Source organism: Equus asinus, unplaced genomic scaffold (assembly GCF_041296235.1).
Source record: "Equus asinus isolate D_3611 breed Donkey unplaced genomic scaffold, EquAss-T2T_v2 contig_193, whole genome shotgun sequence".
Lineage (NCBI taxonomy): Eukaryota > Metazoa > Chordata > Mammalia > Perissodactyla > Equidae > Equus > Equus asinus.
The window spans coordinates 2,752,075-2,775,270 of record NW_027224842.1 but is presented as its reverse complement, the minus strand read 5'-3'; the positions used below and the strand labels follow the sequence as shown (position 1 = coordinate 2,775,270).

At 43.6% G+C, this 23,196-nt stretch overlaps 1 protein-coding gene across 7 annotated transcripts in view; it reads right to left on the bottom strand.

Moving 5' to 3' along the window:
• Positions 1–23,196, bottom strand: part of LOC139043200 (serine/threonine-protein phosphatase 2A regulatory subunit B'' subunit beta-like) — a 57,147-nt gene that overhangs the window by 21,366 nt on the left and 12,585 nt on the right. For 3 of the 7 annotated variants that reach the window (XM_070503488.1, XM_070503487.1, XM_070503489.1), the window contains exon 2: positions 19,907–20,092. In XM_070503488.1, coding sequence (XP_070359589.1) covers positions 19,907–20,092 — 186 coding nt within the window. Of the gene's footprint in view, positions 1–11,264; positions 12,445–14,360; positions 14,577–19,906; positions 20,093–23,196 lie in introns of those variants that run through there. The other 4 variants (XR_011500264.1, XR_011500265.1, XM_070503490.1 and 1 more) reach the window with 3 other exon arrangements.

Genomic DNA, 23,196 nt, shown 5'->3' with positions numbered 1-23,196 from the left:
ATCGTGTACTTCTTTGAGTAGGCGAGGAGGAAACGGGAGATTCCAGGTCCCCAAGACAGGTTCAGTGCCCCACCATCCAGTTAGCACACAGTGGGCGCTCAAGCGGTGAAGCATGTGCATCGGTGGGCAGCGCCACAAAGTGAAGATTAATGGCCCCAGTAAATTACAGCCCATTTGTTTGGTGGAATACAGTGTAGCGTTTAAGAACGATCCTGTGAAAGACACTTCATGACATGGTCCAGGATGTATTAAGTGGGCAAAGAAAACAGGTCAAATTCTGAACAGTGTGATCACAATTCTAAAATATGTATGTGAATATGTGAACATAGGAAAAAAACTGGAAAAGCATACCCTGAATTGTCAGCAGTGATGATTTCTGAATAAGGTCATCTTGAGTGATTTTTATTTATTTATTTTTTGAGGAAGATTAGCCCTGAGCTAACATCTGCCGCTAATCCTCCTCTTTCTTGCTGAGGAAGAGTGGCTCGGAGCTAACATCCGTGCCCATCTTCCTCTGCTTTATATGTGGGACACCCACCACAGCATGTTTTCGACAGGCAGTGGGTGGGTCCGCACCCGGGATCTGAGCACCTGGGCTGCCAAAGCAGAAGCGTGAACTTACCTGCTGCGCAGCGGGGCCAGCCCCTCTGGGGTGATGTTTTTTGCGCTTTGCTTTTCCTGATTTTCTATAATAAATATGCATTTGATAGTCAGAGGCAAAAGGTAAAATACTTTAGCACCTTTGGTTTTGTAAACAGATATCCTATACTTGGCAGGAAGTTTTATCTGTATTTATCGTATTTAAATAGGGTATTTTAAATAGGATATTTTAAAATGACTTTTAATCATAAAATCCATTAAGGCATAGATTCATATTGTTGCCTTTTTTTCTTTCCCAAATTACCTAGTACTTTTTAATTTTTTTCGAGGAAGATTGGCCTTGAGCTAACATCTGTGCCCATCTTCCTCTAGTTTATATGTGGGACAGCTGCCACAGCATGGCTTGATAAGCAGTGCATAGGTCCATGCCCAGGATCTGAACCAGCAAACCCCGGGCCACCAAAGTGGAGTGTATGAACTCAGCTGCTATGCCACTGGACCGGCTCCTTACCTAGCATTTTTAATGCAGAATTTTCTATCTAGTCAAAATGGATCTGTTATGTCATTTTTATTTTAGATAATATAACAGAAAGAAAAGTACCAGATCAAGGAAGGCCTGCCAAAAAGATCGAAGAAGAACCAGGCAAGGTAGAGTATAAGTATCTGTTTATTTCTAGACATTTGGAAAATCTCATTTTTATTTTCATGAAGCTGAAATTAAGCTTACAAAACTGCTTCAAGAGGTTAACCTCCACGTGTGTGAAAACCTCTTGAAGCACAAGGAAGCGTCAAGAGGGTTTACTGTTATGGTTTGTGAGGTGTCTCATCTTTAAAACCTTATAGGTAGAGAATGTGTAGTTTGGTTAACAGAAGAGAGACAATAAAAACACAGCTGACGGAAACCTTCATGTGAGCATCGGCTAGGAGATGGGTGCAGTGGGTGAAATGCGTTGACTCTGGATTCAGCTAGGCCTGAGTTTGCCTATTGTCTCGCTTCCAATTGGCTATATAATCTTGGGGAAGCTATGAGTTTGTTCTCCCAGCTGTAACATGTAATATCTACACAGAGTAGTTTCAAGAATGAAATCACCTGACGTTTCTGACAGCATCTAGCATAGTGCCTGGTAGAGTCTTCAAAAAGAGCCACCATTTCGAGGACCCAATCCCTTAATTTATAATCCATGCTATAATTCCTTAGCCTTAAAAAAAAAAAAACAAAGTTATGCCAAAGTGTAAGAAACCTGGCTAGGTTCTTACCAAAAATCAGACATAGATCCTCCAAGGAAGGCAGTACAGGGTGATCTTCACAGGCGAGCAGCTGGACCTCACAGCTCCTCCCTCAAGGTTGGTTTTCTCCTTAAGGATTATCGCTAGTGTCTACCTTTGCAGCCACACAGGCCTCAAGCACAGTGTTACCCTTAAACTCTAGTCCGGGTAGAAATACGTATCTCATTAAAACTCAGAAACGTAGAAACCTCTAAAAATTATGTTGAAATGAGTGGATTAAATTGGCAAAGGTGGTTGAAAGGTACAAACTTCCAGTTATAAAATAGGTAAGTAGAGAATGTAATGTACTGCATGGTGACTACAGTTAATAATATTGTATATTTGAAAGTTGCTAAGAGTAGATCTTAAAAGTTCTCATCACAAGAAAACAAAATTTGTAACTGTGCATGGTGATGGATGTTAACTAGACTAACTGGGGTGATCATTGCACAATATACAAATATTGAATCATGTTGTATACCTGAAACTAATGTAATGTTGTATGCCAATTATATTACAGTAAAAAAAAAACTACCAAATAACAAATTGACTTGAAAAAGAAAATACGCTTCACATTTTATATGGTTAATCTTACTGTGCCACATTGAAAAATAGTTTTGCTCATATGATAAACTTATTTATAATAATCCAAAGTTATTAAAAAAGATTTTGTCCTTGACAATACTGGTAATCCAATAAACATTGGATTTCTGATTCTCAAACCTTTGTAATTATCAACATAATTTAAGTAAAAAGATACGTATTTGTTAGGTGAGTGAATTTTTCCACCTTAGTTTTCATATATTTTAATTTTTGGTAATACCTAAAACCTATTATATAGTTTTTTTAATATGGATTGGTTCTCCCTCTTTCTGGACCATAGCAATGGTTTATGTAGCTGGTCTTCTGACTCCATGTAAACATTTAATTGTATTTGTTTTTGTTTCTTAAATTATGTACGTGGGACATATCTCTTAACTTTCACATTTTCGGGCCTAAAAAATTGGTGGAATATATCCCAAGAAGAGAGACTCTCACTCTATTCTGTTTATTCACATCCAGGTCATGTCTTTTAAAGTTGATAGCGAAGTAAATACTTTGGAATCACAAACCAGTGTGACAAACGGAAGGGATCCAGATGGAGTCTTATCCAAAGTGGAAAAGTTACCTGAGACAAATCCTGCAGAAGTGAAAGGGAGGCCATCCTTCGCACCAGTAGATTTTCTGTTTCGGCCACCAGATGGTCTGAAGAGCTATGACGTAACACCTAGACTCCAACAAGCACCGCTACTTTGACAGCCAGTGACAGAATGAGATGTTATGAATGAATTCCTTGCTGACATGGAGAACGAATGCCTTTCTTAAATTTGGCCTGTGCTTTTTAAGTTATTTAGTTAGTAAACTATGTTCATTACAAATCATGAAAATTTGACCTCTCCAAAAAATTTTTCAGAAGGATACAATAATGTATTTGACAGATTTGATATTTTCTGTGCATTATTATTTTCACGATTCAATTTGCTTTTTTTTGCTTTTAAGAAGTGACTTAATTGCAACACTTAGAAATAAATTTTTAGAAAGAAGAAATTGCTATACTGCAGCTCAGACATGGTTTGGATTTTTTTGTTTGTGTTTTTTTTACTGAGTACTACTTTATAAAAGCTATCTCAAAAGACAAAATGATTAACTTGTAAAGTGGGGAGAAAAAATCAGTTTGAATCTTTACAAGAAATGGCAAGGTTGCTTTCCAAAGGCTGGCTGGCGGCAGATTGACCGAGAACTGCTCTGCGGCATCTGAGACTCCTAAGTGTGTATGTCCGGTTGAGAGGGCTTTGCATCTGTGGATCTCATCACAGGGGGCAGAGACGGGCCTTCCCGCTGGAGGTGTTTACGGTTTTTCCCTCTAGATTAGACATGTTTTAAAAAACAGAAACATATTTCTATTTTATCCCATGTTTTTAAAAAACAACATAATTTTGAAATCCTTCAGTGAGATGTATGGGTTCATGTTTTACGAAGTGTATTTTTGCTCTTGCTTAGTGATGAGGCTCCAGAAGTAACAAAAGAAATGTTGGCACACAAAAGTGAAACTTCAGTACATCAAGATTCCGACGAATTACGCCGTCCTTTGAGTTCTCTGACAGTTGGGAGCACAGGTATGGTATTTTCATGAATTTTTTACTTGTTTCTCTGGGTTATGGTTTATCAGAGATCGTTTAGAGTCTTTTCCACCATGTGTCTCACCATGTAGCTCAGGGTGTGATCTCAGGGTCAGAAGAGACGGAAAAGCATGGGGAGGGCTATCTGGAAACAGAGCTGGAATGAGGACTGCAGACTGAGAGGGGGACCGAAATGTAAATTTCAAGAGATGAAGAACATTGAGAGACACTGTAAAAGGAGATCTGATGAATGAAATCTTTGAGGCAGAAATAAAATTTTATTTAAATTTTAAATTTATTTACAATTTTAAATTTCAATGTTGAAAAAATTGAAGGATTTAAGAAATTTGTCTTGTGGGGGATGTCGTTATAGGAGTTGCTGCTTTGAAATGTATATGTAATGTTTTCTTTAATCTATAGATCGTGTCTTAAATAAAAATGAAACTACTACTGAAAATTTACATGGCTTTCAAATAAAAGAAGTCCCATCACTTGAAATAAAGGAGGATCAGACATCTCAGCAGCGACATGTGCTGCATTTCAGGTCTGTGCGTTTGTTCCCAGTGTAAGCATTTTGTATTAATGTCTAGACATTTAAAACCAAAATTAAACTATTCTAACCTTAATATAATACGTAGATGAATTAGGAGGAAACTGACCTTGAGTGATTTTTATTTATCTTTTAAATTAAAAATCTTTTTCAATGGCTAGTATATTCATGTGGTTGCTAACTTAAAAGATAGAAAGAGGTACAAGTGAGAAGCCTTTTTTCCAACTCTGCTCCCAACCCTACAGTTCGAACCTTCCACAGAGGCAAGTGTTATTCATTTCTTGTGAATTCTTCCAGAGATACATAATGCATATGTAGATAAACTTTTTTTAAATGTAAACAGTAGCATACTATTCTGTTTTCATTTAATGTTAAATGTAGGAGATATTCCATTTGAGTCCTTTAAGAACTTTCTCATGCTGTTTTTGTGTGTGTTTTAATGGCCGCATGGTATCCAATTGTATGGCTACACCACGATTTACTTAGTAGGTCCCTGTTGCTGGTTGTTTCCATTGAGTTCAGTCTGGTAGTATTACTGTCAAGCCTGCAAAAAACAAGCCTGGATGCTTTTCAATCCTCTCCTGTGCAAATAAATAAAGACCTCAATTTACATTCCCTCAGCAAAATATGGGAGTTCCTATTTTATCATACCTTTTTTTTCAAACAAAGAAACTAAGTTAATGTTTATTTTACAAAAGAAGGATAGAGGGAGATGATGGTAGGCTCCTTGGCCCACTAAATCATAAGATAGGATTATGTTTCTCCAACTATGAAGACTGAAAATTAGAGTTCCTGTTTGGGAACCTAAAAGCCATGTCACCTAAATGCCTTGGACACAGATCAGAGGACTGCATCTGGAGAAAGGCCCCAACGCTCCACATCACACAGGAAATGATGACATACTATGTTCTTGAGTGAATGTAGCAAGGAGATTCTCACATCTTTTCCAATACAGTACTAACCACTTTTTTGGGCTTTGACAATCAAATAGAGGAGAAATATTATCTTCCTATACTTTTAATACTCATTTGTTCTATTATGAATGAGTATATTTCAGAGCCACTTCAGCTGTTTGTAGAACGTAAGGTTTTATGATTGTAAGGGATTTTAGAGATGAGCTAGTCCACCGTGTTGTTGGACTGAGACATTGAGATAATAAGCAATTTACCCAACTAAATAATGTCGGATCTAAGACAAGTCTCCTTTCTCATTAATTAAGTTTTCATTAGATATAAACAGCTAATTTTTTTCTTCTAAGAAAAAAAACTATCCTCAGTTTCTCCTGCTAAGATGCTTTTTATAAAGAGACAGATTCAATTTATCTTGGGCCGGGGTTTCTCAACTTGCACTACTGACATTTCAGATTGGATAATTCTTGTTGTGGGGCCGTCCTCTGCATCGCAGGATGTTGTGTAACGTCCCAGACCAGTAGCACTCCTCTGGTTTGTGACAAAGGTGCTCTAGACACTGCCAGATGTCCCCTGGGGGGCAAAATTGACCAGTGTTGAGAACTACCGCCCTTGGACAAGCAAAGCCTACTAATTAGAATCTGTGAGGCCCTGACACTGTAATTCCAGTCTTACAGGGTTTAGCTTCAACTTACTCTGGGCAGTTGGGTTGGTCTCAGTTCCATGGGCAATACCAGAAGTAAAGACAGAACTCAGGCATGTCTGGTTCTTTCTGTTTCATCTCTGATAAATGAGAACGGAAAGAACTAGAAATATTAGCTTGGAAAGTTGCTCTTGGCATTAACCATCCACGTAAGTTTTAGGTGTAGAAAGATGGACATGTATAGGATATCAACTTGTATTTATGGATTTTAATATATCACAGTTCATAAAATAAGCATCAGCTCTGGAAAATCGCTATTGTATAAGTGTCATATTGCTAATACTTAGATATTAGTATGAGAAACATTTGTAAAGCTGAAACATGTCATAATTTTAGAAAGATTCTCTGATATGAAAGAGAGGAATTAATATTGACCGACTGCCTTGAGTGGGAAAGGAAGCTTGAAGTATAGATTCCAAACAAAGGGGAGGGAACATTTATGTTTTTTGTCTTAGCTTTGTTTATTTTATTTTATTTATGTATTTATTCTTTTTAGGAAGATCGGCCCTGAGCTAACATCTGTTGCCAGTCTTCCTCCTTTTTTTCCCTCTCCCCAAAGCCCTGACATATAGCTGTATATCCTAGTTGTAGGTCATTCTAGTTCTTCTGCGTGGGATGCCAGCACAGCATGGCCTGATGAGCGGTGTGTAGGTCTGGGCCCAGGATCTGAACCAGTGAACCCTGGGCTGCTGAAGGTGAGTGCATGGACCCAACCACTTGGCCACCAGGGTGGCTCTGCATTGTTTATTTTAATATGTCTACATTTATCTGAAACAAAAATCTAGTGTTGCCGAACTTTATAGTTTTGTTAATCAAAATAGCAAGACTTTTCATTTCTCAACATACGTTCACTAGTATCTCTGTGCTAAAATGGTAGATGACTTATAAGGTGTAAGTAATTAGAATGTTAGCAATCATTCCTGGGAGTTAAACGTTTGCCTATTTTATTATTAGATTTTTTATGACTTTTTGAGTGACATCTATATCTAGTATTGTTTAATTATGCAAAATATTTTCTGAATGAAAATGACCTAAATAAATATGGAACAAATTTTCTGATATTTCCTTAATCTTATTTGGAGAAGCTTTTTAGAAAAAATCATTTGTGTGCTGTGTGAAGTCCTTAGATGCTGATGTACAGTGAGTTGTTTGAGGTTGAATTCTTGTAAAATACAAGGTGAGCAGAATGCTGTTTACTATGTAGCAACATATATGAGAATGAATATTGCTACGTTTTAGTGGGAACAGAAGCAGACAGTTAATGCTCAGTATTTGTATGACAAAGTTTTGTAGTCGATGTTTTTTTGTTTTGCTTTAAGGTAAGAGTTTGATTCTGGAAGCCCCAGGATATTTGGGGTGAGGTCGTCTTATCAGCTGGCTGACTTGCAATCAAGGTCCTGTTTTGTTCTCTAGCTTTTAAAAATCTCATCTTTTCCTTAGCAGAAGATCTTATTCCCCTCGCAGTTGGTCAAAAAAGACTCCTTAAGGCAGAAATATTCAAACGGCTTGAAGAACTGGTGGACAATTTGGAATACAAATGAGGCAAAAAGGATACCACCTGTGCAGACCTGGATGGGTTCTGGAACATGGCCAGCCTTCAGGTATGTGGCCAGGATTTGGAATGGCTTAACTTTCGAGTCGCATGTTTTTGGAAGTGAGGTAACAGTAGTAAAATGGGAGTAGTAGAGGCTGCTTAGGTATCTGTAATATTAAAGGAGATATTAGCCCCTTTACAAACTGTAAAGCACTGTCTAAATTTTATGGCTGCTGTCCCCTCCTCCTGCATACTGTCAGGGTAATTTCTATATGGGTTGGAAATTGAGATTCTATTCAGCTGTTGCCTAGTCTGTGATGATTCCATGTGTGCGAAAATGAGGACGAGTCTTCAGTAGCTGGGTCCATCGAGCAGTTATTGTCCCTGCTGTGTGTCAGGCGTTGTATGAGGAGCTGACAAATAGGCACATTCTCTACCCCAGAGGAGTTTATAGTTTTATCAGAGTCAGACATAGCCCTCATACCAATCTGGTGTAGAAAGCGCTGATAGAGGCCGTTACTAGGAAAATCAGTGAAGGTAGGGAGATGACAATTTCTAGATTTTTGAGCTTATTTTAGAAATAAGCATATAAAATACTAATTCAAGAACCAGTGGCCAAGAACCATGAGACATTTGCAGACAGCCCGAAACCTGGAAGAAGGGGCCGCAGCAGCACAGGAAGGAAGCTGTCTGGATGAGGCCGTGGGCTGATCCAGGAGAAAGAACTTTAAAAGCAAGTGTTAATATGCTCAAAGAGACCAGGCATTTTTTCTGCCAAATGAGAACAGCTATGCAAAAAAGAACATTCAGAGAACGACAACAAGAGCTCTTTGAAGTTAAAAACTATATGAGCAGAAATGTAAGATTCACTAGAAAGATGGAATATGAAGCTGAGATCTCCCATAAATTAGAGCAAAAAGAGAGAGATAAAAGAGGAGAGACTAGATAAGAATATTAAGGGGACCAGTCTAGGAAGTATAATATCCAAATAACAGGGATTCCAGAAAAAGAGAACAGAAAAAATAGTGGAGAGGAAATGATCAATGAAATAGTTTGACATTTTCCTGGAACTGGAGGACCTGAATTCCAGATTGAAGGAGCCCATTGAGTGCCTAGCACTGTATGTCAGTGTAGACACACACCAATGCACAATGAAATATAATTGTACAACTCTTGGGATGAGGAGAAACATCTAGAAACTTCCAGAGAGCAAAAACAAGTTTCATACAAAAGGTCAAAAATCAGAATATCCCTAGATTTCTCAACAGCGACATCGAAAGCTGGGAGAACAAGGCCCTCGAACTTCTCGGGGAAAATAACACTCAGCCTGGTGTTGTATACCCAGCCAGTCACGCTTGAGGGTGGAAAGGCATGTTTCAGACACACACAGTCTGAAATTTTACCTCCCAGGCACCCTTTCTCAGGAAACTGAGAACGGCCCTCACAAAAATGAGGGAGTAAGCCAAGAAAGGGGAAGGAGCTGGGACAGATCCCCAAAAAGTCTAAGGGAATTGTGGCTGAGGTGAGTAAAGAGGGTGAGCAGCAGGCTTAGGAAGCAGCTGTTCAGACTGGAGCAGGAGGCTGGGGCTCGGCGAGATACTGTCTCTGAGGCTGAATGGAACAGAATACCCGAGTGGTTTGCTTTTCTAGTTGTATTAAGAGGGAATTTATACATACTGTGCAGACTTTAGAGGCAAATTGATGATAGATACATTAAAAAACTAAGCAAACAAAAAGCAAAGCAATGATGAAGTCTAGAGAAAAATGTGAAGAAACACAATATTCTGGTAATTATATGGCGCAGAAGTGAATAGTGTTTATGGAGTCACTTTATGACCAGTTGACATAATAATGAGTTGGTTCACTAGCATCCTTCAGTGGTGACCAATTAATTTTGTCTTTCTTAGTATCATAATTATTTTATGGATTTAAAAGTATTTGTGTTGGCATCTTTTACAGTCATTATCTTTAGTGATGCTCATTTCCCAGTTTTGGCCAGTGGGAGCCTCTTCAAGTTGGCTCCTGGGGCTTTTATTTATTTTAAAGAGCTATACTGAGGATAAACAATCTACATATGATAAAATCTGCCCATTCTAAGTGTAAAAGTCAATGATGTTTAGTAAATTTACAGAGTTGTGCAACCGTCGCTGCAATCCAAACTTAGAACGTTTTCCTCACCACAGAAAGATGCCTCTTGCCTGTTTTCAGTCAGTTCCCATTGCCACTCCCCGTCCCAAGCAACCACGAGTCTCCTTACTGTCTCTGTAGATTTGCTTTTTCTGAACGTTTCATTCTAAGAATCACCCAATATGTGGTCTTTTGTATGTGGCTTCTTTCCCTCGGCGTGGTGTCTCTGGGGTTCCTCCATGTTGCAGCACATGCCTGTACTTTGTTCCTTTCATGGCTGAGTAGCGGTTCATGGAGACATCAGTCTGTATCGTCCAGTTGATGGACATTTCCACTATTTGACGATTACGAATAATCTATGAATATTCACTTACAAATCTTCATGTGGGCATGTTTTCTTTCACTTGGGTAGATATGGCTGGATCATGTGGTAAATTTCTGTTTAACTATTTAAGAAACTGCCAAACTGCTTTCCAAATTGATTACACCCTTTCACGTGCCCGCCAGCAGTGTGTGAGAGCTCCTGTTGCTCCGCATCCTCACCAGTGCTTGCTCCTGTCTCTCTTAGTATCGGCCATCCTGTGGGGTGTGAACTGTCATATTGTAGATTTGATTTGCATTTCCCTAATGAGTAATGATGATCAGCATCTTTTCATGTGCTTATTATTAGACATTTGTATGTCGTCTTCGGTGAAATATCTATTCAAATCTTTTTGCCCATTTTTAATTGGGTCTGTCTTTTTATTATTGAGTTGTAAGTGTTCTTTGTATATTCTGGATACAAGTCCTTTATCAGAAATATTTGCAAATATTTCCTCCCAGTTTGTGGCTTGTTCTTTAATTTTCTTAATGGTATCTTTTGTAACACAGCTGTTTTTAATTTTGATGAAGTTCAGTTTATCAATTTTTTTAATGTTGTGATTTTGGCATTATTTCCAAGAACTCTTTTTGCCTAACCATAGGTCACAAAGATTTTATCTTATGTTTACTTCTAAAAGCTTTATCTCTTTCACTTAGGTCTGTGAACAATTGGAGTTCATTTTTTAAAAAAATTAAGTTGTGATTAATTATTTTTTGCTAGGAAAGATTTGCCCTGAGCAAATCTGTTGCCAGTCTTCCTCTCTTTTTTTTCCTCCCCAAAGCCCTGGTACATAATTGTGTATTCTAGTTGTAAGTCCTACTAGTTCTTCTGTGTGAGCTGCCACCACAGCATGGCTACTGCTAGACAAGTCATGTGGTTCCACACCCAGGAACTGAACTTGGGCTGTCGAAGCACAGCATACTGAACTTTGACCACTAGGTTATCAGGGCTGGCTCTGGAGTTCATTTTTGTGTATGGTGTAGGAAAGAGCCCAAATTCATATTTTTTCTTGCAGATATCCACTTTTCTCAGTCCTGTTTGTTGGAAAAAACTATCTTTTCCTCACTGAATTGCATTGGCACTTTTGTTGAAAATCAATTGGTCATAAGTGTAATCCTGAGTCTTTTTGACATTTAAATTTTTTTGAGAAAGGGAGATTGAGAGTACCTATTTGTATAAATGCAAATAGAGTACCTATTTGTATAAATGCAAATAGAGTACCTATTTGTATAAACGGAGACTCAAAGCATATTTACCCAACTGTTGACAGTGGTTACCACTTTGAGGAGATTGGAAATACCAGAAGGATGGGATCATACATTCCCATCCTGCTAGTATGTATATTATTTGAATCCTTTAAAATGAGATTGTGCCAGGGTCAGCCCAGTGGTATAGTGGTTAAATTTGGCACACTCCACTTCATTGCCCCAGGGTTTGCGGGTTCTGATCCCAGGCATGGACCTACACCACTCATCAAGCCATGTTGTGGTGGTGACCCACGTACAAAATAGAGGAAGACTGGCACAGATGTTAGCTCAGGGCCAGTCTTCCTCAAGCGAAAAAAGAAGAGGATTGGTAACAGATGTTAGGGCCGATCTTCCTCACCAAAACAATAAAAATGAAAATAAAATGAGATTATGTCAAGAGAAAGAGAAGGCAAGCTACAGACTAGGGGAAACTTTTGCAAAAGACCTATCTGATAAAGGACTGTTTTCTAAAATATACAAAGAACTCTTAAAACTCAACAATGATAAAACAAGCAACCTGATTTAAAAATGGACAAAAGAACTGAACAGACAGACACTTGATCAAAGAAGACAGATGGATGGCAAGTAAGTGTATGAAAAGATAAGATGCTCAACATCATATGCCCTTAGAGAATTGCCAGTTAAAAGTAAAATGAGACACTAGTACACACTTATTAGAATGGCAAAGATCCAAACCGCTGACAGCACCGGATGTTGGTGAGGATGTGGAGCAACAGGAGCACTCATTCATAGCTGGTGGGGGTGCAAAATGGTGCAGCCACTTTGGAAGACAGTTTGGCAGTTTCTTACAAAACTAAACAGAGTCTTACCATACGATGCTGCAGTCACGCTCCTTGGTGTTTGCCCAAATGAGCTGAAAACCTGTGTCCAGACAAACATGTGCACAGATGTTTATAGCAGCATTGTTCATAATTGCCAAGACTTGGAAGCAATGGATATGCTCCTCAGTAGGAGAAGGGATAAATAAACTGTAAAAAAAAAAAAAAAAACAAAACAAAAAAACGGAGAGATTGTGTTCACACTGTATAATTTAGGATATCTCTCCTACCATAATAGTTTGGGAGTTATTCACATATGACATCCTTTATGTAGATTTTTAACATAAAATAACAATGAACAATTTTACCATAAGAATTCATTTGAATACAAAATTGACAATGACAGTCTAATTTTATGTCACCAGTCCAAGTCGTTGTCAATTTGTTTGAAGCTTTTGGGCATTAATTTGTAAATTTAATATGGTTAGCATTAATCTGATAAACTTGTGCTTCATTTATTAACAGATACAGGATCTACGCCAGAAATTCAACAATCTGACCATACTTGAGGAGTGTGGATGGGAGAAAGCCAGCAATACGAGCAAAGATGTGTTTCAGGTAAATTTGTGGATTTCTAATATAGACTTTTACTTTAATGAATTTAAGCTTTAGAAACATTTAGCTTCAGGTTTTTCATTTCACAAAACGTGTCATCTATTACAATGTCCTGATTGTCTTGAAAGAGTGAGGAAAGGTCAACACAAAATTCAGGATGGTTATTTCTGGCGGGGGAGGTGGGGCTGAGATTGGATTTGGTCCTCCTGAGAGCTTCTGAGTTGCTAAGTAACGGTATGTACCAGTGTGTTTTATTCTTTAAACTGTACCTATACATTGTTTTGCAGTAATAATAGCAGTAGTACATAATTTATATAATGTGCCAACTATGCTTCCCAGGCCCTCACACACATTGACTCAGTTAATCCTCACAACAGTCCTGTGAGGTGGGTGCCGTTATCCCCGGGTGGGGAATCTGAGGCCAGGAAGACTCGAGCACGTGCCCAGGGTGGAGCTGGGTTTCTCATTCCAGAACCCATGTTCTTAACCCACAGGTTATGCCATCTCTGCTTTCTATACTCTTGTGCGTGATATATTTCAAAATGAAAGAACTTTTTAAGTAGAAAAGAGGAACAATGACTCTTAGACTCTCTCTCTTCTTCCCAAATTTTATCATGTAAAATTTCCTATTTTCTCTGTAAAATTGGCTTTGTTGACATGATAGATTCCATTCTTATCTATTTGTACTAATTTTTTTCCCAAAATATTTTAACTCCAAGCTTTTGGTTCAGAATTGCTACTTCTCAAGCCAGCTTGGAGCCCTGCCACTTTTTCTTTTAGATTTTAGAAAAATGCCTCTGGTTGTAAAATCAGGTTTCTAAACTGGTACTTTATTATGCTGTGTAATCCAAATAAAAACTCTGTTTTGAATTCTGTCTTAGGAGTTTAAGATGTTAGAGTATTAAAGGATTATTGTAGGATTGTTTTACTAATGAAGTCTCCTTATTTTACTAATGAAGTAATGTCTTAGTAAGACGTTAGTAATGTCTTACTAATGACAAAGGCCCTGAGGACAGTGACGAGATTGATTGAATGAATTTCAAGTCTGTTAAACAGGAAGGATGCTGGGACATTTGGACCTGCCGTGCGCATTTCTTATCGGGTGCTTAGTCCTGGGGACATAACACCATCAGTGACGCAGATAACGGCTGTGTCAAGACAGCATTATGTCGGAGCCTTGTAATTCTGCCCCTTACCACCAGTGTTTCTCTCCTACATTATTTTATAGGCCACCGTTAAGACTACTGAACAGTTAAAATCAAACTAATCTTTTATCTGTACTTTGGAACCATTCCCCCAGATCTCTTAGTCATTGACCTCTCATCCCATCAGTTAGCCTTGTTCTCTCTTTTCCATCAGTTTTTAGACATGTTGAAGGGTCCTATCTTTGTTTACATTAAACGACAACCACAACTAACTCCTTGAGGGCAGGAACTTTGTCCTTTACCTTTGACCCCCAGCATGTTTAGCACATACTAGGAACTTGATAAGCATAAGATGGATGTGTGAAATATTTTAGGCATGCTTTATTCATTTTTCTTATAAGATGGTAATGAGTTGCTTTAGTAAATGTCATAATTTCTCTTTGTAGGAAAAAGTTGTCTCGGGTATAGCGAGTGAACCAAAACATGATGATGCTGGGATCGCAGATGGGGGTCGCCTCGCTGCTGTGAAGAAGGCAATGAGAGAGAGGATGCAGCCGGGAGAGCGTGCTGAGGCCGTGGGCTCTGCGGTGCCAAAGGAAGTTGATCATAAAGCGTTTGACACTGGATCTTTTAGAATTGAAAGTCCCGTTAAATCATTCTCAGGTTAGTTTTTCTGTTGAGACTACTTAAGAAACGTACTTGGGTTGGATGGGAGCTTGTACAGGAGGTGAAAAAGTTTTCACAGGAAGCAATATAAGCTGTCTGTGATTTCTGGAAAATAGACCACATCCTCACCACCAAACACTTGCAGATTTTGTTTGATGGATGGGATTAGATTACCTGAAGTGACATATCTCCTAAAGTTGCTTTTCTGTGTTTTCTAAGTGACTTCACTTCCATTATTAGCCCCTAACCCCAAGGTCCTGGGAGGAAGGTCCCAGGTCCCAAGAGGGAAGGGCGATGAGCATGAGGAGTGAGGTGATTTCCTTCAGGTTGGTGCCAGGCTGGATGAGAATTTCAGCAGGAAAGGAAGCTTAGGCACCAAACCATCACACTTCTCTGGCTGTTCTTAAAAAATGACGCTTAGGGAAGGTGGGTTTGGTTTTATTTTCATTTGTATCAAAACTTTTGCCCAGATCTTTTTGAAACACAACAGGCCAATCCACAGACAGAAAGGGGACTCATGGTTGCCAGGGGCTGGGCGTGGGGAATGGGGAGTGACTGCTACAGAACCCGGGATTCCCTTGTAGGGGGATGTGAATGTTCGGGAACCAGACAGTGGTAATGGTTGTGCAACACTGTCTATGAAATAAAGGCCCCTGAATTGTACATCTTAAAATGGTTAAAATGCTGGTGGAACTTTATGTGAATTTTACCACCATAAAAAGAATGAAAGTATCTGCAGTATGATTTAGTTTATGTACAATTCTAGAAATCCCTAATCAATAGTGACCACAGGGAGCCTGGGGCTGGGGGCGGGAGGGATGAGAATGAAGCAGAGTTTAGGGGCCAGTGGAGACGCTCATCATGCTGACTGTGCTGACGGCTTGACAGGCCCACTGGAACTCACCAAACTGTCCACAGCAGACACCCACTGCTTCTCGCCCAGCAACCGTGCCCGGAGAAAGCCGCCAAAGAAGTAGAAAAGCTACACAGGTTTCAGCTCGTGGGGTCACTTTCATGCTCCCACACGAACATGCAAAGCGAGGGCCACCTCGCCAATGGGGAGTGATCGCCACCCATAATGTTCAGAGAGAACACACCCAAGCATAGAACAGCGTGCTACTTCTCATCCAAGAAAGGGAAGAAATTAAATATGTGTGTACATACACAGATGTATATTTGTAGGTATTTGCTCATATTAAAAAATAAAGGATAAGCCAAATTTATGAAAACTGTTACTTATGGGGGAGGAAGAGAGCAGAGTTGAACAGACAGGGGTAGACTCTGGACTTATGGGAATATATCTGGTTTGTGAGTTTTGACCTTGGAACCATGTACGTTTTTACATACTTATAAAACAAAATTTAAAAACATACTTTAAAAAGGCGATCTCTAACAGAAGAGAAGGGGACACTTCCGATCTTCCTCTTGGACCAGTGTTACCCTAATACCAAAACCAGACACAGGAATCACAGGAAAACTGCCAGCCAGTATCTCTTCTGGATACGGACACAAAAACCATCCACAGAATACCAGCCAGTGAAATCCAGCCACGCAGAAAAAGGACCACACACGATGGCCAAGTGGGATTTGCTCCAGAACGCAAGGTTGGTTTAACATTGGAAAAACCAACTCACGTAATGCACCTCATCCATAGAATAAAGAACCAAACCACACGGGCCTCTCAACAGACACAGGAAAAGCATCCGACCAAGCTAACATCTTTTCTTGATAAAAACGCTGACCAAACCAGGAATGGAAAGGAAAGTCCCCAACCCGATAAAGGGTATCTGTGAAAACCCACGCTCACAGCATGCTTAGCGGTGAAGGACTGGATGCTTTTCCCAAGGGCAGGATCAAGAACCTCCACTCTCGGACATCAACACCACACCACGCTACAGGTTCTTCCCAGAGCAGTCGGGCGCGACAAGGAAATAACAGATCCACACCGGGAAGGAAGAAGCGAAACTATTTCTAGCCGCAGGTAACATGATCATGTACACACAAAATCCTAAGGAATACGCTAAAACACTATTAGAACGAATAAATGAGTTCAGAGGACTGCAGGATACAAGATCAGTACACAGGAATTAATTGCATTTTTATACACTTGCAATGAACAAGCTGAAAATAAAATTCAGAGAAGCATTCCAGTTATAATAGCATCAAAAAGAATAAAATGCTTCAGAACAAATTTAACAGAAGATGTGCAAAACTTATACTTGAAAACTACAAAACATCTTCGAAAGAAACTAAGACCTAAATGAGTGGAAGACGTCCTATGTACACGGATGAGAAGACAGTAGTAAGACGGCCATACTCCCCACACCGATCTACAGAGTCAACGCGAGCCCAGCAGAACCCCAGCTGGCGTCTCTGCAGAAACTGACAAGCTGACCCTAAAATCCATAAGGAGTTGCAAGGGTCCACGGAGAGCCAAAACAAGCTTGAGAAGGGACTCACACGTCCCATTTCAAAACCGACTACAAAGCAGCAGTAATCAAGACAGGGTGGAACTGGCATAAAGACACAAGGACAGGTCAAGGGCTAGAATCAGAATCCAGTACTAAACCCTCATATTTATGGGGAACTGATTTTCAACAAGGGGGCCAGGGCCGCTGGACGGGGAAAGAATGGTCTCTTCAGCCTTGGTGCTGAGACAACTGGATTTCCAGACGTAAAAAATGGAGTTTGACCACTGCATCACTATATTCAAAAATTAACTCAAAATGGATCAAAGACCTAGACGTAAAGGCCGAAACTAGAAACTCTCAGGAAAAAACAAAAGCAAATCTTCATGACCTTGCATCTGGCAATGATTTCTTGGATATGACGGCAAAAGTACGGGCAACAAATGAAAAAACAGATAAAGTGAACTTTATCAAACAAACAAAAACTTTTTGGCATCATGGAAGACTATCAAAAACTGAAAAAAGGGGTCAGCCTGGTGGTACAGTAGTTAAGTTTGCACACTCTGCTTCAGTGGCCCAGTGTTGGTGGGTTCAGATCCTGGGCACAGACTTACACACCGCTCAACAAGCCATGCTGTTGCAGCAGCCCACATCCAAAATAGAGGAAGACTGGCACAGATGTTAGCTCAGGTCCAGTCTTCCTCAGCAAAAAAGAAAAGGTTAAAAAAGACTCAGGTCAATTCTCAGTTTTTCAGGTGCTGAGTACATATAATTAAAAAAAAGAAAAAACAACTCAGAGAATGGGAAAAAATGCACACCAAGTATTGGATAAGGGACTTGAATCTAGAATATATAAAGAACTCTTACAATTGGACAATAAAGTGACAATCCAGTTAAAGAACGGGCACAGGATCTAAACAAACATTTCTACAAAGAAGATGCACAAATAGCCAATAAGCAGATGAAAAGCTGCTCAACATGACAGTCTTCAGGGAAATGCGAGTCAAAACCACCAGGAGACACTTCGTGCCCCCTAGGACACGCTGTCTACAATCAGCAAGACACAAGTGCTGGCGAGGGTGTGAGAGATCGGAACCCTCCTACGCTGCCGGTGGGAATGCAAAATGGGGCAGCTGCTTTGGGAAATGGTCTTGTGGCTCCTCAAAGCGTTAAACATGGTGTCGCCATGTGTCCCAGCAATTCCACTCCTAGGTGTGTATATCTGAGAGAACCCTACACCTGCACACCAAGACTCACACACGCGTGTTCCAGCAGCCCTGTGCACCACAGCCCAAAGGTGGGCCAACCCAGACGTCCATCAGTTGATGAATGGATAAATGCACAACGGGACGCTGAAAGGACGTGCCACTGACACACGCCCCAATACAGACGAACCTTGAAAACACAGGCTCACTTGTATTTTTGCTTTATTTTGCAATAAAGCACTTCCTTTATTGCTCCTCGCTTTACCGCGCTTTGCTTTATTGCGTTTTTCACCAGATGCTCCACCAGCAAAGAGAAGATGACTTGCTGAAGGCTCAGGTGCTGGTTAGCATTTTTTAGCAATATGGTATTTTTTAATTAGGGTATGCACTTTTCTTTAGTCATAATGCTATCACCCACTTAGACTACAGCATAGCATAAACCTAACTTTTATCTGCACTCGGAAACCAAACAATTCGTGTGACTTGCTTTATGGTGACATTCACTTTGTTGTGGGGGCCTGGAGCCGAGCCCCCAGTGTCGCCCGGGTCTGGCTGTGTGCTGAGGGAAAGAAGGCAGACACAAAAAGCCACACATGGTATGGATCTGTTTACATAAGATGTCCAGGATACTCGAACCTACAGAGACAGGAAGTGGATTAGTTGGGGGTGGGGGAGGGGGGATGACAGCTAAAGGGTACAGGGTTTCTTTTAGGGGGTGACAAAAATGTCCTCCAGTTGACTACGATGATGGCTGCACAACTCCGGGCATACACTGCATTGTGCTGAGTTGTACGTTTTAAATGGGTGAACTGTGGTCCGAGACTTATATCTCAATAAAGCAGTTCCAACAAGAAAAGAGGACAAGCCCTAAAAACTGCAAGCAAAAGGAAGCACGTGAACCATTCAGCAGGTGGAACAGAACCTGCTCACAACACACATGGACGGAGGGTCAGCATCCAGAATAGGAAGAGACATTCCAGAGGGGAGGGTGGGGATGAAGAAAGAGAGAGAAAGCACCCCGGAAGCACAGGGGCAAAGGGGAAGCACAAGCACCCCAATGCGGCCTGAAGGCGGAGCTCAGGAGCACAGCCCAAGGCAGCCCGATCCATGGGGGAGCGGGACGCGTCAACGCCAGCACCCAGGAGGGGCCGTGCCAGCCGCCGGCTACACGGGAGCCTTCCCACGCGGCTGAGGCGATGTGGGAAACCACGATTGTGCTCGTCTACATGTGTCTACACATGTCAACATGGATGGCCTGGAGACATGCCACCGAATTTCAAAACCAAATGGTGAGACAATGCACGGGGGATCATGTGTTAGGCTAAGTTCAAAATCGACATGTTGCTGCGCATGGACTGTGGGTCCACTAGCACCCACCCTACGCAGGGAGAGACACGGGGCAGGAGGGCGCAGAGGAAGGCCCAGGCTGGACCTCAGGGGATCAGTTGCTTAAAAAATGCAAAGGTGAACGCTGCTCCATCTGGGAGGGCAACAACGCACAGGCATGTCTGTCTTCAATATTTGGCACAACCGTTAATACAGAGTCTCCACTGTGTTTCAGATCCTGAAAACAGAACACAAGCACCAACCCGTGAACGTGGTGCTGCCCAGAGGCAGCACGCAGGGCACCCACCTTGGCCACCTTGCCCATGTCCTCCATGGTGGCTCTCTCGTGCGGAAACTGGGCGAAGGTCCGCTCAATCTTGGTGATGACGGCATCGACGTTCACTGTCCCCTGCGGACGGCCTCGGGGGAAGTAGAAGGTGGGGATGCTCTGGCTGCTGGCTGGTGGCAGGGGCTCCTCCTTCTTTGTCTGGACCTGAGAAATGAGACAGGTGGTGAGGACTTGGGAACAGGAAACATCGTCCTCACATGAACCCGTAACAGACAGGGGCGGCACCGTTCTCAAAGTGAGCGCACGGGGCCACGGAACCCCAATGTGCACAGAACGCCAGACAATCCTGGGGGCCAACTCCAGCCATGAGGCCACCCGCATCCGAAAGGTCACACACCACAAGGGAGCGTCACATACCACTGATCCACACTGCTGAGCCTCCCCCAGCCCTGCCTCAGTGTGACCCCGCAACAGTGACAGCTGACGGCCCAGGCTGCCAGGGAGGCTGGCACAGGTCCTTGTGGGGAGCCTGCCCCGCAGTCCTCCTGGGATCAGGGTCCTCCAGGCGGGCCGTCAATGGCGCTCGCTCACAGCCAGGACAGGTGTGGCCTCTCTTTGGGGCCCACACCTGCAGTCGCTGGTTCCCACGTGTGCCTCCCGGAGAATGGGACGTACGTCTGTCACCTGACCTGGGATGGCCCTCCGGGAAAGGATCTGGCCCTGCAGCCTCTTTCTCGCCAGAAGGCAGAACGGCAGCTGAGCCACCCCAAGTGAAGCCAGCACCTTCAGCAGCAACTACTTCGGAGAAGTTTGACCTCCTGACATGCTTTCCAAGACACAGTGGTGTCGGGACGTGCCCTCGGGGATTCAGGGAGCTGACCTGCTGTGGGGCTGTCGTTACAGGCGGAAGGGGGGACTCTGTATATAAAACACGGTTGTTTAAAATGCCCCCAAGCAGAAAGAGCTGTTCAGTGGACCCGGTTAAGGAATGACTGCCGAAAGTTGGCCCCAGGCCGGGTCTGCAGCACCGAGGGGGGAGAGGCTCTGAATCTCCTCTGAGGCCGAGCCCATGAGGCTCGCTGTTCCCACTACGGTGGGCACGGTCGCCCAGCAGGACTCAGCAGCATCTCCCTGCTGACTCAGGAGAGGCCTTCTGGGGCCAGAAACAGCTCCTGGGAGCCGGGTCGTAGACGGCCGCCGAGGACCAGGCACCCGGTCGGCCTCGACGGGCAGTGACGGGGAGGCACAGTCTGGCCCATGGACGCATCTCCGGTCTACACCCTACATTCTCTAGGGCTGGGGACACGAGGCCACAGTCTCAGGAGGCAGGAACAGCCCAGCGTCCTACTGGGGAAGGACTGGACTGAGCAGCAAAAACCCAATGCCTGAGGCCACGGGGGCTGATGGGGCCGGGAGTGGGCAGATGGTCAGGAGAGTGCACTGTGAGGGTCCCCAACTCAACAAGGTCTGGGGAACCCAATGCACACGGGACACCACGGGACCACATAGGACCTGCAGACCCTGAGCGTGCAGGAGACACACACACAACACAGCAGGCCGAGGAAACACCACAGAGGGTCCAGGGCCGGCCCAGTGACCGGGCACAGCATGGTTCTTACCCAGAGGAATGGCACCGCCAGCAGGCCCGAACGCCCAGGTGGGGGGTCCCCTCCATGCGCCACGGGGCACTCACATGTCAGCCACCCTCCCCAAGGCCGAGTGACAGAGCACAGCTCATGCAGCCACCGCCTCATGCCACAGGGACCAGGGGCTGGAACACCAGACACCAACAGCACTACCAATTTGCCACCAGGATACACAGTCAACACGGCTCCCCACTGAAACCTGCGGGTGTCCTACACATCTCGTCCTGCAACGGGGGCCTCTTCACCACCCAGCTGCAGCCTCTGGGACCGGCTAGTGTCCTCCTCAGTCCATCAGTCCATCTCAGGGACGGCCCATGTTCTCTCAGTCACGTCTCGGGATGGCCCCACGTCCCCCTCACTCATGTCTTGGGATGGCCCCCCACGTCCCCTCAGTCACGTCTCAGGATGGCCCCACGTCCCCCTCAGTCACGTCTCGGGACGGCCCTGCATCCCCTCAGTCACGTCTCAGAACGGCCCTGCATCCCCTCACTCACGTCCCGGGACGGTCCCTCGTCCCCCTCACTCACGTCTCGGGAGGGGCCCATGTCCCCCTCAGTCATGTCTCAGGGTGGCCCCGCATCCCCTCAGTCACGTCTCAGCATGGCCCCATGTCCCCTTCAGTCACATCTCGGGACGGCCTCGCGTCCCCTCAGTCATGTCCCGGGACGCCCTGTGTCACCTGTCTGTTTTCCCTCCAGCACTAGGAGGAGGAGTCACTTGTAAACGCTTTCTGTCCTGCCCCACTGACGTGACCCACAGACGACAGCAACACGTCCAGAGGTGTTGCTGTCCTGAGTCTGCTGTACTGGGGGGCTATGGGGAGAGCCTGCAGACGCACGACAATGAGCCCTGTGATCACAACAGGGCAAATAAAACAGTCAGGGGTTTGACGCAGGGTCACCTCAGTGCTGAGAGCCGAGAGGCAGATGTGGACGGCACGGTGATCAGAAAGGAGAGGCTGCAAAGGGCGGCCCTGAGGTTCCGGCACCTATTGCAGGCCGGCTGTGCTGAGCGAGGTGGATCTGCCATGGACGGTGGGAAGCACGAGGACCACACTGTGGACTAAGCCTCAGAGCAGAGCAAAGGCTGGACGATGACCTCGGGCCCACCCTTCACGAGACTCGGCCCGAGTCAGCACCCAGGGACACAGGCTGATCCCCCTCCTCCCAGCCCGGGATGTCCTGTTCCACGGGGATTGGGTTACAGTGTCAGAATCACTGAGTCCTGATGTGACAGCCCTGCACAGCAGCACTGAGCCAAAACCACACCCACCGTGGCCCAGGGACAGGCGGGAGGGGAAGCCACACCCAGAGCTGCCTCCTTGGAAGGAGAGGGTTCGGTTCAACAGATCTGCTGGGGGTGCCCACGATTCGCTTTGAGGAAGATAACTTTTCCCCTCGATTTCTGGAACAAAGACTGAGGGCCATTTTTCATTTTTTTAATTTTTTGTGAGGAAGACTGTTACTGAGCTAACATCTGTCCCAATCGTCTACTACTTCATATGAAGGAGGCCGCCTCAGCGTGACTTGACGAGCGGTGCTAGGTCTGCGCCTGGGATCCGAACCCGCGAACCCCAGGCCACCGAAGCGGAGCCTGTAAACTTAACTGCTGTGCCCCCGGGGCAGGCCCCTGAGTGCCTGTTTCCTTGCCTTGTGGCGGTGG